A 15964-nucleotide genomic window follows, 5' to 3' on the forward strand; every position below is an offset into this window, starting at 1 on the left:
AAGGAATGAGATATAATATATCTTTTAAAGATTAGTTTAATTAAGTTTATTATATAGGATTTTTTATAGTAACTTTATAATCTATATTTATAACGCTGTTTGTTATTAGAAGATACCTTTTTATATTAGTATATTAAGCTATATTGGTTTAAATTAGCGCTATTAGCCCGTTAAAGGTTAAAGCTATTATAGACTGTAGGTTATCTAGTCTTAATACCGTTAAGTATTATATATAATATTATTATATAATTTAGGCCTTTTAAATATAAGTTAGTTAAAATAGGTAAAGATAAAAGCTATTATTCCTTTAATTAAAGTTCTAGCTCTACTTAAATAAATATTTATTTATTAGCTCTATTATATTATAAGTAAAACTATTTAAAAGTAGTTATTTAGCCTACTATATTATTAAATTAAGAGATAATTAAGTAAGGTAACTATATTTTATTATTATATATAGTATTTAGGTTTATAGTTTTAATAATTTTATTATAAATAGAAGAAGAAATAGTTATTAATAATTAAGTTTATAATTATATAAAGGTAGATTTTTACTTTAAAAAGAAGTTATTAATATTGAAAATAGTTAATATATTTTTAAAGAAGTTAAAGGATTATAAGTTTAATTTAAAGGAAATTAAAATTTATAAGAATTTTAAATTTAAGTTTAAAGGTTTTTTTTTAAATTTAACTCCTTTAGAGAGAAAAATATTAAAGAAGTTTAAAAAAAGGCTTAAATAAGGTTAAAGATTAAATAAGGTTATAGTAATATAATATAGTTAAATAAAAATTAGTTGGAAAATTATAATTATAGATCTTTTAACCTTATATTAAGGAGGGTATATAATAAGTATATTAATAGAAAAGAGTTAACTTATTAAGTCTTATATTATAAGATTCTTCTTTTATAAGGGTTATTTTAAGATTATTTTAGTTTTATTATATAATTACTTTATTAGTTTTAACTTTAATATTATAATAGATTAACTTTTAAGTTATTTATATTAATAATTTTAATATAATACTATTAGAGTAATACTTTTAGCTTTATTTATATAGTATAAAGTTTAACTATATACTTATATATTATATTCTCTTTTATTATTATTAATATTATATTTTTAAATGTTAGGTTTTAAATATTTACTATTATATAAAGGTATTATGTATATTTTATATATATAGAGATTAAAAATAAAACCTATTAAATTTAACACTATATTATAGGTAATTTTATAATAAAATTATAGTTCTTAATAATCTTATATTATTTATTCTATTTTATAAATTCTATATTATAGGAGTTAATTTTATTATACTAAAAGTAAATACTTTAAATATTTATTATAATAATCTATAAATCTATTATAAATTTACAATAAATTATTATTTAACAATAAATTTACTATAAATTAATTATTTATTATACTTTTATAATAAACCTTAGTTTTTATATTTAATATACCCTTTAAATTAGTATATTATAATAAGTTAAACTTTAACCCTCTTTTACTACTTTTTATCTATACCTTATAGGATCTTCTAATAGGTTTTAATTTTCTTATTAATAATTAATATTTTTAAATCTAATTATTAAAGAAATCTATTTTATTTTCTAATTAATAATACTTTAATTAATTTATTTATTATTATTTAAGTTAATAAAATATATTCTATATTAATAATATCTTTTAAACTTTTATTATAACTAATTATTATAAATATTTATATATTATAATTTTATTTTAAATTTAATAATTTTAGAATTTATTAGATTTATAGTTTATATATTATTATATTTAATTTTAATTCTTTTTTATTTAAATTTATTAATAATTTTATAAGAAGTTTATTTATAAATAATATTTTTATTATTTATATTAAAATAAAAGTTCTATCTTAATTATTAATATTATAACTATATTTTATTTATTAATTTTTATTTAATTATCCTTTTAAATGGCTTTATTATAAATATTTAAAACTTTTTAATTAATAGTATTATTAATAAAAGTTATTTATAATTATAAATTTATTTATATTTATAAAGTAGAAAGTAAGGTATTTAGTATCTTTAAGATAGAGTAGTACTTAGTTTATAGTTTTAGTTTTTAATTATTATAAGGACTTTATAAAAGGTTTTTTTATCAATTATTTTAATAATCTTTTATATATATAATTTAAGTTAGTTAAATTTATTAATTTAAATAGTTTTATAGATCTTTATATTTAAAACTATTAAATTAAATTCTTTTATTAATTTTATACTTTTTTAAAGTTATTAAGTAAGTTTATTAATTTATTTTTATTAATTCTTTTAATATATTATAATAATATTATTAATATAGAAAAGATTAAAATATTATTTTTTTATAATAGTAGGGTTTATATAATATTTATTAGTATTTAAGTTTAATAAGTATTTTTATAAATTTTTCTATTATAATAATAATAAGATTTATAGTTTACATAATACTTTATTAAATATTAAAATAATACCATTTTTTATAATTATAAAATATTTTTATAAAATATTTTAATTAATTAAAATATAAATAAATATGTTTATTATATTATATTAAATTAGTTTAAAATTAAATTTAATAGTAATAATAATTAATATATAAAATAACTATTTTATTTAAATTATAGTATAAGTTTTTATATTTATTCTTATATTTATTAATTTTTTAATAATAAATTATATTTTATATTTTTAAAATATTATATTTATTAAATTTATAAATATATATTTATATATAGTTTAGAATTTACTTTCCTATTATATAAAGATTTTATTTTTAAAGTTTAATTTAAGATTTTATTTTAATATAATTTTATAAATAATTAAGTTTAATTTATTTAAATAAATTATTAAATAAATAGTTTATTAAATTTTTATATTATTTTAATAGTTTTAAAAGTTACTTTTTAATATTTTTATTTTTAATATAAATATTTTTAATTTAAGCTTTATTAAAAATATTATTATTTAACTTTATTATAAATATTATTTTTATTTTAATTATAAATATAGTTTATTATAATAAATTTATTAAAATTTAATAATTAATAAGATTTCTTTTATTTCATTATATTTATATAATATATATTAAAAGTATTAATAATAATAATTAAGGTAGTATAAAGAGTAGTATAAACTTAATATTTATATAAAGGTTATTTTATTAGTTTATTTTAAGTTATTTATTTTTACTTTTTTATATTTCTTTTAAATCCTCTTTATTAAGTTCTTTTAAATTTTTAGTTTTAAGAAGATTCTTTCCTTTTAATTTTAATATTTTATTATTATTTAAAAGTATATTTTTTTATTTATTTTATTAATTATTTAATATTTATAATAAAAGTTTATTAATAAAACTTTTTAATTATTATTAAATACTTAATATTTATTAAAATTATATTTTATATATTAATTATTTTTAATAAAAGGAATTTATATTTAGTAGATATTTAATAATTAATACTTTATAAAATAGTTAATTTAAGTTTATAATTTTAAATATTAATATTTTTTAAGTTAAATATTTATAATTATTATATGTTTTTAATTAAATACTTTTAAGTAGATTTAATTAAATTTTAAATTTAATTTTAGAATTCTTTATTTTCTAATAATAATAAAGAAGAATTAATAATATAATATTTATTAATTTAAATTATAAGATAGTATTTAATTATTAAAATAAATAGTTATTTATTTAATTTTTAATTAAAAGGAAGTTAAAAGCTTTAAATTTATTTATAAAGTTTATATTTTTATTTTAATTATATCCTATAAATATTTTACTCTACTATTTTATATTTATATATTAAATATAAATAGTTTAATTTTAATATATTTTAATTTAAAATAATCTTTAATATTTTTATTTTTAATTAAATATTTTATTATTATATTTAATAATTTTAATTTTTATATTATATTAAAATTTTATTATTTTTAAAAACAATTTAAATATTTTAAATATTATATTATTATTTTAATTTATTATATAATAATTTTATATATATTTAAGTACTTTATATATAAGTAAAATTATAAATTATAATTATAAATTTTTAACTTATAATTATAAAAGTTTAATATTATTTTTACTTTTATTTAAAATCTCCTTTAATAAATAATAGGTTTATTTTATAATTTTAATTAAAATATATATTTTATATTTAATTATTATTAATTTATAAATTTATACTTTTAAAAGTATTTATTAAATATTTTAATATTTTAAATTTAAAGTATTTAAATTATTTATATTATAAAAGGTTTTATTTATTTATAATCTTTTAATAAATATTATATATTTCTTTCTTTAAATATTAAATATAATTTTTAATTTATAAATTAAATATTTAATAATATATTATCTATAAATATTTATAAGTTTATAAAAGATTATTTTATTTTATTTTTAATATAATTAAATCTACTTTATTATTTTAAAAATACTTTTCTTTAAAGTTATTTTAAAATATTAATATAATTAAAATCTTTAAATATAAAATAATATTTTATATTTATAAAATAAATCTTTTAATATAAATTAATATTATACTATATATTATAATAAGAAGGTATTAGTTATTTATTTATAAATAGTTATTATATATAGTTAGTTTTAAGTTAAATAATCTTTTATAATTATTTATAATTAATATTATATTTATTAAGTTTAGTATAATTAAGTATTTTAAAGGGTATTTTTTATATTTATAATAAAACTTTTAATTTTTATATTAATTATATAATATTTTAAAAGTTATTCTTTAATCTTTTAATTAATTTTTTTAAAAGGTTATAATATTTTTAATTTAAATTTTAATTTTAAGTTTTTTTAATTTAAACTTTTATTTATAGGTTTATATTTTTTAAAAGCTTTATATATTTTCTTTAATAATTTTATTTTTTTAAAATTTTTAAAAGTTTTTTAAGAAAATATAATAGTAATTTATAAAAGTATAATTTTTAATATATACTTTATATAAATTAATAGATTTTTATTTTAAATTTACTATATTTTTAGTTTATATAAGATTTATATAGTTATTTATATTTTATTAATTAGATTTCTTTTTAATAATATAAATATTCTCTTTATTATTATAGTTTTTAAATTATTATAAATAGTTATCTATACTTTTTATAGTTTTTATAGGTTTATTTTATATATTTAAAGTTTATAATTTTTTTAAAAGGTTTTTAATATTATAATATATAAAGTTTTTATTTATAATTTTCTATTTTTATATTTATTTAAATATAGTTATTTATATTAATAATATTCTTTATAAAGTTTATAATAAGTTATAAATTTAAGTAATAAATTATTTTATTTTTATAATTTTTATTAAATAACTTTTATTATAATAGTTTTTATTAATTTATTTAAAATATAATATTTTTAAACTTTATAATAATTTAAAAGTATTTTTATATATATTTTTATTTTTAATATATTATTTAATTATAATTATTTATATTTTTATTATAAATTTTTATATTATTTTTAAAAGGTTTTTAAAATATAATATATTAACTTACATATTAAATTAATAATTTATATTATTTATTTTTAAGTTTTTAAATTATAATTTATTTTTTATATTTTAATTTAAATTATTTATACCCTTATAAATTTAAATTATAAAGTTTAAAGTTAATGTTAATAAGGTTAAATATTTATTATTAATTTTATTATTTTTTAAATAACTTAACTTTTTAATATTATTATTAAGTTTATTAATAATTTAGAAAATAATACTTTTATAATTATAATAGTCTTTATATATTTTTAAAATTAAAAGTTAAGTTTTTATAGTTTTAAAAGGTTTATTTAATAATTAATATAATTTTTAAATTTATAAGTTTTAATTTAAAAGAAATTTATAATTTTGTTTATTTTATTCTTCTATTTTTATAAATATTATATTTTAAGTTTTTTATTAACTTTATTAATTATATTAATTAATTTAAGGTAATAAAACTTTTAATTATTAAATTTAATATTATATTATAAATAATTTTATAATAAAATTATAATTTTTAATAATTTTATATTACTTATTTTATTTTATAGATTTTTTATATTATAAAGGTTAGTTTTATTATATTAAAGAATAAATACTTTAAATATTTACTATAATAGTTTATAAATTTATTATAAATTTATAGTAAACTATTATTTAATAATAAATTTACTATAAATTAGCTATTTACTATACTTTTATAGTAAACCTTGGTCTTCATATCTAACAAAACCACTTAGTTACTATACTCATTAGAATCACACCTACATTGCAGATTGGCGCATCAACGCAAGTCTACATACCCAGGTATGTAGTAGTCTGCCTGGTGCCGTCCTTTCGTCGTTACCTACCAGTAATACACCTTCTTCTCTACCCTAGTCAAGCAAAAACCACAGAAATCATGGCTGCAAACAAAGCTGTGGCAGCTCTGAAGGGAGCCTTTTCAAGCGAGCAGGTGGTATTTCCTGGTTCTGACGAGTTCACTACTCTCAACACGTCGTATCTTTCCAAGGCACAGGGCGAACTTGAGCCGAGGGCCATCTTCCTGCCCGCAGATAGGGACGATGTTGCCAAATTTGTACGCTTTATTGGACCCTATGTACTCCGCGGCGACATCAAGTTTGCTGTACGCGGCGCCGGGCAGCAACCTGCGCTCGGATGTAACAACGAACACGATGGGATCACTGTCGACTTGCGCAACTTATCCGGTATTCATCTTAAAGACGATCATACGACCGTCTCGATCGGGGCGGGTGAGCGTTGGGGTGAGGTCTACTCCAAACTACAGGAGAAGGGACTTGCCGTCACTGGTAGTCGATCTAGTCTGGGTGGCATTGGTGGGCTCTCTCTCTCTGGTAAGGATCCATCATACGCCCTGTTACCCGTTTTCATATGTCATATATCGTGCTGGGTGTCTTACTTACGCCTGATCAGGTGGTCTGTCCTTCTTCTCCAGTCGCGAAGGCTTCATCACCGACAATGTCACCAATTTTGAAGTCGTCCTAGCATCCGGAGAGATTACCAACGCCAATGCAAACGAGAACACGGATCTGTTTGTCTCCCTCCGCGGTGGAGGGAACAACTTTGCCATTGTTACCAGGTACGACATGCGCACCTTTAAGCAGGGCAGGTTCTGGGGCGGTGCCACCTTCTACTTTCCCAACAGCTTCCCAGGCCAGGTAGAAGCCTACGTCAAGGACCTCAAGGATCCGGAAGCAACGGACGAGACACACATCATGATTGGTGCTGGCTACAGTGCCGCCTTGGCCCAGATCAGCGACATCATGTGTATGAACCAGGTGTATTATACCAAGGAAGTCGAGAACCCGCCGGTTCTTGAACCCTACGTCAACATGCAGCCCCAGATCGACCAAATGCGATCCGTTCGCATGCTGGATCTCGTGGATGCAGCAAAAGAACAGACAGCCCAGGGATCTTCGACCTCCAGGTGAGACATCCTTAACCATTGTGAACCCTCCCGGAGCTCTCGTCTATGCTCGTGTGCTATCGATCCTTTGAGACTGACACGGCAACCCTCCGCAGAATCTCTTACATGAACACCACTGTGAAGGCCGACGTCCCGACCCTGATGGCCGCATACCAAATCTATGTGGACTCATTGGGGCCTCTGAAAGCGGCGGAAGGCCTCACCACATCGTTCACCCTCCAGGCTTATCCCAAGTCTCTGCTCGAAAAGACAGATCCTGCAGGCGGGAACTCGCTGGGGATCGACGCCCAGGACGGACCACTCATGTCGATCTTGATCTTGTCCTTCTGGCAGGACAAAAAAGACGACGACAAGATCCAGTCGACTTTCAAGGCCGTCATCGAAGCCATTGATAACGATGCAGCGACGAGGGGCACGGCAGTCGCATACAAGTACATGAACTACGCCGCGCCTTTCCAAGACCCCATTGGATCGTATGGCAAGGAGAATAAGGCCAGGCTGCAGGCAGCTAGTAGGAAGTATGATCCTGAGGGTCTGTTCCAGAAAGGGGTCACAGGCGGCTGGAAGTTGTTTGACTGAGAACTTTGGGATGGATGTGAACATGCATTTTAGAGGAGAGTCCTGTGCCAACCGTGTTATTAGAAGAAATACTGGCGAATCAAGACGTTTGCTTGAATTCATCCCGTATTAAGGAGTCAGTAGTAGTTAGATTTTGTCTACTAGAAAAGCCACATGTGACGTCCACGGGTGGAAGTCTTAGACTCCCCACGTAAATGACGCTGCAGAAAATATCATAGAATATGCCACCTTGTGTCCTGGACTGTCGTTAGAAACAAATGGCCGAGATATGTTAATGAGGTACAACATCTTTCCTTCAAATTTCTGGACTCCTCATTGTCACAGTGCAACGAGCACGAGACAGCATATTATCTGCGGTTGCTTCTCAAGACGCACTACGATCTGCGGGATCGTAGTGGGCATTACCGCAGTACATGCTGTGCCTTTAAATCTGAGCTCCAGACTCGGCGATATCAATTGGCTGATTATACAATGAACGCACTCGGCGAATCTGATTAGCATCGTGACTCCGTTTCAACGCGGAGTGAATCCCGTTAATACAGACTAGCGCTTTGTGCACGTAGGCTTTACGGCAAATAGGCGAATGGGAGATTCCTGCACATCATGTACGCTAAGGAAGTCATTAGCTCTATAAAGAAGACATCACCGATTCGTACTTGTGGGTTGTGTGACTTACCGAGGTCGATGATACGCACGCCAAGTATCTATAAGAACGCCATGTTCACAAAGTTTGGGACGTTGCCTTCTCAGAACACTATCAAATAGAAACGCCCAATTGTCGGTGAACTCATCATGTCTAGCATATCAGGTATGAACAGAATCATCTGCAGCAAGGAGGGAACGCAGGAGATTCGCAACAGCCCTCCTGTCGCGGTGGAGACCTACCCATTTTACCATGGGACTGGTATCGAGGGCCGCGACGACGACATTGTAACCTCCCAGGCATCCTCCAACGGAATCATACTCTACTACACCCCCAAAAAGAACACCATCGAGACAATAAACCCGCCATCCAAACGTCCCCGCAGCGTGTCAGCGCAGCCAGAGCAGCAACGGGCCCCGCGTGAGCCTCGGGAGGGGGAGCAAGACCCCAACGACTGGAGCACGCTGCTCGGCCTCCCTGCGGAACCTGAGGTGATCATGTCACATAGTGGGTCTCGAGGTATCGATGCCGAGGCGTTCACGCAGCTGTGTCTCGGCATTGCTCGGCGGTCGCCGGTGCTGGCGTTCCAGAAGTGGGTCGGGGACGCACGGGACGCCGAGGTGATCAGGACGGCGAACTTTAGCTTTTTCTGGCTCATGAACAATGTAAATGGCAAGGCCATGGGCGGTCGCAGCCGCGGTGCACGATGTGCTGCCAAGGCTTGTAAGTGCTCCCCGTCCTTTGCTACGAAACCGTGGTCATCGTGCCCACATCGGTGATGTGTCCTTGATAATCGCTCAAAGGCCTCGGAGTCTTTTACCGGACTCGCACTGACCGTTTGAATAGCAGTTTATTCCAGTAACAAAAATTTGATACTATGGAGTTTCCCTCTGGTACGTGACTACGACGTCAGGACGCAAGAGCTGCTCGCGCTCTCCCCAGACACACGCGTCCTCTTCATCAAAGGCACAAAAGACTGGGTAAGTCGTTCTACTGATCCATCACAAACCATCCAAATCTAGCCCATGTAGAGCTAAAGTCTACTTTCCGCAGATGGAACCTGAAATCATATTCGGCCCACTCCGCCGGCAAATGAAAGCACGATCATGGTGTATTTACGTGCAAGACATGGACCACAACTTTAACTGCAAGACGCAATTGCAGGAACAGAAGATTTGCAATGCTATCGGCACCCTCGCCGGGATCTGGCTGGACGGCGACCCAGAGGACAACAAATCGCCGTGGAACCCGGAGGACGGCACGGAGATGGGGATGGCGTGGGACGCCGAGCGTGAGGAGGTTGTCTGGACGGGGTGGCGGCGGCCGGGGGACAAGCCACCTGTGGCTGACATTGTGAGGCCCGACGTCGCAGGGGCTCTATAACATTAATCTTATAGTTAAAATACTACGGGTGCATCATCTGTAAAACCTTTGCTGCAATCCTGGTTTTCTGACTCTTCTGCATCTTCTGATTCCACCTTGATGGCTGCAACGGCAACGCCCGGATTGACCTGACATATACGAAGCTCAAATCAGGGCTCGTTGTCGACCTTCCCTCGCCTCCGGGGCGCCATTCCCTCAATTTTATTCTCGGCTCTCGAGCTGACGAGTATTTTGTGAAGCTACCGTGAATTGTATAGTTACGCGGGTGGGCGGGTGTGGACTGGCGCGTGGCCCAAAGGGGACCCGCTCGACTTATAGATATGATATATACCTACCTAGGTAGGTAGGTACCTACCTCCTTGGGTACCTAGGTATTGATTTATTCGCCTTCTGGCTCTGCCACTCTGACCGTGACCTTTATTTCTGACAAAGTCCGACCTCGATATCGTGCAACATAGCATCCCTCCAATCCTTGAGGAGGTCTACCGATTAAATGACGTACTCCTCTGATCAACCCAGTCTTCAAGCATCCCGATCAGCCTTCCGGCATCTATCGCCCCAGCCTCATGAAGGTCTTTTTCAAGGGTCTCACGGTCCTCAAAGTTGCCTTTGTACAAGAGCCTTCGAATTTCAGTTGAACTAAAGCACGACTCGGACTTCAGAGTGTTCCGCGTATCAAGTATCCTCTGTTCCGACGTCGGGGACTTTGTCGACCACACTGTTCTCCTGGCCCCCTTTTCGAGATCTTGGCTCATGACGAGGGCCTCCCATTTCGTCCATGGCTCCTCTTGCGCGAGTGGGCTACCATCAGCCTGCCAGACCCCGTCGTTATTTCTTCCTCCGACGTTGGTGAAAATGACCATACTACACTGCGGGTGGATCGCTCGCGGGTAGCGGGTGGCTCCCTTGTCACCATAATACATGTACTCACAGCTTCGAACGAAGATGAAATCCATTTCGAAACCTTTGTTCTTGGCCTCGGCCGCTATCAGCCGTGGAATGTCGGTGATTGTCTTTGCGTCTGCAGGCGCCCAGACGTGGACCTTGGAGCGGAGATGGGCGTCGAGTCCGGAGGCGGCAGAGTGAATGTACGACGAGAGGAGGTCAGCGCGGTCCTTGCCGCTCAGGATTATTGGAGGATTAATCTCAGAGGCTCGCGGATTATCGCCTCTTTTTCTTTTCTCTTTCTGTAGCAGAAGCTCTTCATCCAGGGGAACCACGATACAGGCGACAAAGTGACATAGAGTGGGGTCCTTGGCCATGTGCTGCAGAGCATCGACTAGGCACGCGACGTGGCCGGTATGGGGAGGGTTGAAAGCTCCACAGTAGATCACGATGATATTCTTCTGGCCTGCTCGCAATGGAGGTCCAGGTGGTACACTTAGGATTTTTTCTGTGCTCAGGTAGCTTACGCCGGGGTCGGAAATTTGAACACGTGCCACCTCATACAGAAGGGTGTCCACTGACATGGAACGTAAGCTTCGTGCTTGAATTTCTTGGTCCTTTGCCATTGTTTGTGCGGATTTCAAGGTATTTCGATGGATTATTGCAGTCATGATTCCCCGGCCGGGAACACTTAGAACGGGGATATTGTGAGGTGTTCTCTTACATATAGACATCTGCGACCTGGGAAGATATGATGAGGTGTTGTCAGTGACAATTTGCTAAATCTATCACAGATTCCATATCCACTCGATCGCTATGACAGAAATGGTTCGCTGACTTGTCCTACTGGAATGACAAAAGCTTGGCTATGTAGGTACATTGTAATGACTGACCACTGAATGTTGACAATGCGCGGAAGAAGTAGAAGTTTCGACCAAATCTTCACGGGAGTGGTTTCATTCTTAATCCTTATACATTCCGGAAGCGTACGGTTTGGGATACACTACTCAACCAGATCCAATCTAGCCACACAATACTGCATCACAAGTCAGACGACGGTATACTGATACTAATATGGAGGCAACACTTCCGCCATCGACTTCAAACACTTGTCCGCTTCTTTCTCTTCACCCAGAGGAAAGGGTGTCATATCCGCAATTTGCCCAAACATTAATGCCAATTGGCGACTTCTTCGACTATCTCAACCGCCAAGGCGTCATAACGAGACCTCATGAATTTTTAATGGTCGACATATCTCTCCTTCGGATTGTTGCCGGGAGCCCACTCCCCGGCTTAAATGATGCTAAATGCGTCTGTATTGATGGCCCGTTCGAGATCACTGACAATGCAAGGCAGTCTGATCTATACGTATTCAAAGGCGCTGACTTTCCAGCCTGGCTCAAGCGGAAGGAAGTAAAGGAACCATGGAAATATTACAAGCGAGCACTGTACAGCGAGCACTCCCTGAAGGAAGAGCTGCTGGTCCTCTGCAGCATTGCTCCGCATCCCAACATCATCCCGACGCCGCCCATCCTCGTGACAACGTCGACATCGCCCACGCGCATATACGGATTCCTCCAGGCGTTCCGGGCGAAACAGACGGTCGCCGAGCAAATCAAGCGCGCAAATAACAAAGGACAGAGGATCCCGCTGTCGACCAAGGCGAACTGGTGCCTAGGCATCGTGGCGGGGCTCTTGCACACCCACCGTGTTGCCAAGACGTTCCACATGGATATGAAGCCCGCAAACATCCTGGTCGAGGATGACAGCACGGTGAGGATCATCGACTGGCAGCAGCAGGGCCTGTGCCGCGCGACGCACCCGCCCGAGGCCACGATGGGCTCCAACCCCAAGATCCGAAAGATTGTTGACAAGATGCGTCTCGATCAGGATGGGCAGCCCGTCGTCATATTCACGCCCCGGCTGGGGACCTGGCCCGAAGATGGTCTCCGGGAGGCCTACGTGAGGTGGAAGGCGGAGAACCCTCGCGGTATCGAGGCGGCAGAGGTGTTCATGACGGCCCGCACTTTGTGGCACGTTCTGGAGCAGAGGGAAGAGACCGCCGATGCTGCGGTCTGGGCTGAGCGGTCCGTTGATATTCCACAGGGCTGGAGGGAGGCTGTGGATGCGTGTCTTGTGGATGATCCTGCGGAGAGGCCAGCACTTGAGGCTCTTGTAGAGTTCTGGAAGGAACAAGTGAAAGCAACCCTTGTACGTGACAACCTGCTGTAGGATGAACCACTCAGGACAACCTCTCATAGCAACCTTCTGTAGGGCAACCTCATGAGAACAATAATAGGCTTTTGTATGTTAAATACTAAACACGAATTCGACCATCATTTTCTTTTTCGTGGTACCGGTGATGAAATGAATATCATCACCCCAGGCTGTGTCCTTTCAACGCGTTCTGACAATCTTGGAAGTCAAGCCCGAAAGGTGAAGGCAGTGTCCGCCGAACTTAGCCCGCGCAGTTGTTGGAATTGTGCACCAAGCCCAAAACGTCAGTTCCGCCCAGAGTTTCCCTCTGGGGGCCTTGTCCCTTTCCCGCACATTGAACAGATGCATGTGATGCTTACCAAAGGGCGCAAAAATGAATCATGTTCGTTATGGACTAGAGCGTCATCGCAACCCAGATATTGGTGAGGGTGAGTGTGCTCCGGACCAATCGTCCGGGTGCGGGGGCTTGTACTCCGATGGTCCAAGGTGCTGCTGACAGATCATGCACGTGTTGGGACATCATGGCGTTCTGCTAGTAATGGGTTCCCGTGTGGGACAGTTTACGTCGGTATGGACTCGGTGAGTATATAAATCATTCATGAATGCACCAGGCGGCTTCGTCGAGGACAGTCAACAGTATATCCTGAGTTGCACTACAATCAATCGAAGCAGCCGTTGCAATAACAAAACGCCATGTCAACAACACTCACCCAGGTGGTCACAGTCCCCCTGACTGATCTCTCAAGACCAAGTTGTGTGAGACTACACAATGTCCTCCCCTCTCACCCTGGAAGCGAGATACCCACCAGCCATCTCGCACCACCACGGGTCTTTGAAGCCGAGCCCACGAGCACACTGAACAAGTCCAGGCGGGTGCTGATCACCACTCTCGTCATCTTGGCCAGTCTAACACAAGTAAGCATTTCATCCAAACTCATGACTGACTGTCGGCTAACATGTGCAAGTATGCTGCGAACTTCGTAACACTGGCCGGCGGGCTGGCCTTCAGCAGGAAGTTGGGCCGTGACGTCGGCCCAGGCGAGGCAAACTGGATGCCCGCTGCCTACTCGTAAGAAGCAACTGCCCCCTCATGGTCCCGAAAGAAAGCCATCACTAAGCCCAAGGCCCCAACGCCCTCCCAGCCTCACCCAGAGCACCTTCGTCCTCATCAGCGGGCGCCTGGGCGCCGTGTACGGCCACAAACAGACACTCCTCGTCGGCGGCGCCATCATCTCCGCCTTCTCGCTGATAAACGCCTTCACGCCCACCTACACGGCCTTCGTCGCCGTGCGGGCCCTGACGGGCATCGGCGGCGGGCTCATCATGCCCAACGCGGTCGCGATGATCACCATCGTCGTGCCGCCCGGGCGGACGCGGAACCTCACCATGGGCTTCTTCGCCGCCGCGGCCCCCGTGGGCGGGTGGGTCGGCGGCCTCATCGCGGGCCTGTTCATGCTCACCCCCAACTGGCAGATGATGTTCGTCTTCATCTCGGGCGTCACGGCCGTGCTGTTCGGCCTGCTCGCCCTCGAGCTGCCCCGCGAGGTCCCCGTCGACAGGGGCGGCAGCATCGACTACGCCGGCGCGGCGCTCGGCTGCGGCGGGCTGCTGCTCTTCAACTTCGCCTGGAACCAGGCGCCCTCCGCGGGCTGGTCGGCGCCGTACGAGATCGCGCTGCTCGTCCTGGCGGTGGCGCTGTTTGTGGGGTTCCTCGCGTGGGAGCGGCACGTCGCGAGCGAGCCCATCATGCCCGTCAGCATCTTCAGGGCGCCGACGTTCACCGCGCTGCTGCTCGTCGTGCTGCTCGCCTACATGTCGTTCGGCATCTCGTTGTGGTATATGATCGCGTGGGAGCAGCTGCTCCGCGGCCGGGACGTGATCCAGCTCGCCGTGGAGTGGACGCCCTTCGTGCCCGGGTCCGTCGTCGCTGTCTTCATCGCGGCCTGGCTCATCCCCCGGCTGGCGGCGCAGTACATCATCGCCCTGGGCGTGGTGTTCGTCATGGTCTCGAACCTGCTCCTGGCCACGATGCCCGTCCGCCAGACGTACTGGGCCCAGACGTTCCCTGCCATCGTCGTCGGGAGCATGTGTCCTGACCTCGTGTACGTGGCCGCGCAGGTCATCGCCAGCAACAGCGTCAGCCGCAAGCAGCAGGGGATCGCGGGGAGCCTGATCGGGACGCTGAACCTGTATGGGAACAGCCTGGGGCTGGGGTTTGCTGGTACCATTGAGACGCAGCTGTTGAAGCAGACGCATGATGAGGCGCATGGGTTTAGAGCAGTGTTGTATTTTGGCGTGGCCTTGGCGGTGGTGGGCCTGGTTCTCAATTTCATTTTCGTGAGGGTGCCTAAGGATGAGCGTGAAGGGTGGGATCCTGCTGACCAGGACACTGAGGACATTCCTGTGGTGGGAGCGAATCTGAGGAGGGGCGGTGCAGCTACTGGTGTTGAGAACAGCGTCGCAGCATGAAAGGCTCTGAATGGGATCAATGCCGATCGAATTGAGTGCTGAGTCTGCTGACTCGCCGTGTTGCTGAGGCATTGTTTATGGCTTCACATTCAGGTTCATTCAGAGCCCATGAGCGATCAAGTGAAGAAGTTGTGGAATATCAAAATATGAATTGCATGGGGCCTGCCTGACTGAATGCTCAAATGGCAGGCATGTAATGTGATGTCGCCAGAAAAGGCGTGTACCGAAGGATGAATCCTTATCAACACTCCAACCCCAAGATCAGGCCCAAGCCAAACAGTTCTCAAACG

At 36.3% G+C, this 15964-nt stretch overlaps 5 protein-coding genes across 5 annotated transcripts; 4 read left to right on the forward strand and 1 right to left on the reverse strand.

The window, feature by feature from the left end:
- Positions 1–6451: 6451 nt before the first annotated feature.
- Positions 6452–8077, forward strand: KVR01_008102 (uncharacterized protein; the record flags this gene model as incomplete). The annotated part of the gene is made up of 3 exons (XM_044784889.1): positions 6452–6905; positions 6985–7498; positions 7594–8077. The coding sequence occupies 3 exons, from the start codon at positions 6452–6454 to the stop codon at positions 8075–8077; spliced, it is 1452 nt and encodes a 483-aa protein (XP_044643080.1).
- Positions 8078–8869: 792 nt separating this feature from the next.
- On the forward strand, positions 8870–10103 carry KVR01_007757 (uncharacterized protein; the record flags this gene model as incomplete). The annotated part of the gene is made up of 3 exons (XM_044783206.1): positions 8870–9443; positions 9663–9700; positions 9774–10103. The coding sequence occupies 3 exons, from the start codon at positions 8870–8872 to the stop codon at positions 10101–10103; spliced, it is 942 nt and encodes a 313-aa protein (XP_044642735.1).
- Positions 10104–10585: 482 nt separating this feature from the next.
- KVR01_007843 (uncharacterized protein) lies at positions 10586–11614 on the reverse strand (the record flags this gene model as incomplete). The annotated part of the gene is made up of 1 exon (XM_044790026.1): positions 10586–11614. The coding sequence occupies one exon, from the start codon at positions 11612–11614 to the stop codon at positions 10586–10588; it is 1029 nt and encodes a 342-aa protein (XP_044642821.1).
- Positions 11615–12295: 681 nt separating this feature from the next.
- On the forward strand, positions 12296–13220 carry KVR01_007719 (uncharacterized protein; the record flags this gene model as incomplete). The annotated part of the gene is made up of 2 exons (XM_044782688.1): positions 12296–12299; positions 12367–13220. The coding sequence occupies 2 exons, from the start codon at positions 12296–12298 to the stop codon at positions 13218–13220; spliced, it is 858 nt and encodes a 285-aa protein (XP_044642697.1).
- A 678-nt stretch (positions 13221–13898) lies between these two features.
- On the forward strand, positions 13899–15674 carry KVR01_007909 (uncharacterized protein; the record flags this gene model as incomplete). The annotated part of the gene is made up of 3 exons (XM_044789682.1): positions 13899–14120; positions 14171–14274; positions 14348–15674. The coding sequence occupies 3 exons, from the start codon at positions 13899–13901 to the stop codon at positions 15672–15674; spliced, it is 1653 nt and encodes a 550-aa protein (XP_044642887.1).
- Positions 15675–15964: the final 290 nt, after the last annotated feature.

Source organism: Diaporthe batatas, assembly GCF_019321695.1.
Source record: "Diaporthe batatas strain CRI 302-4 chromosome Unknown Contig00009, whole genome shotgun sequence".
Taxonomy (NCBI): domain Eukaryota; kingdom Fungi; phylum Ascomycota; class Sordariomycetes; order Diaporthales; family Diaporthaceae; genus Diaporthe; species Diaporthe batatas.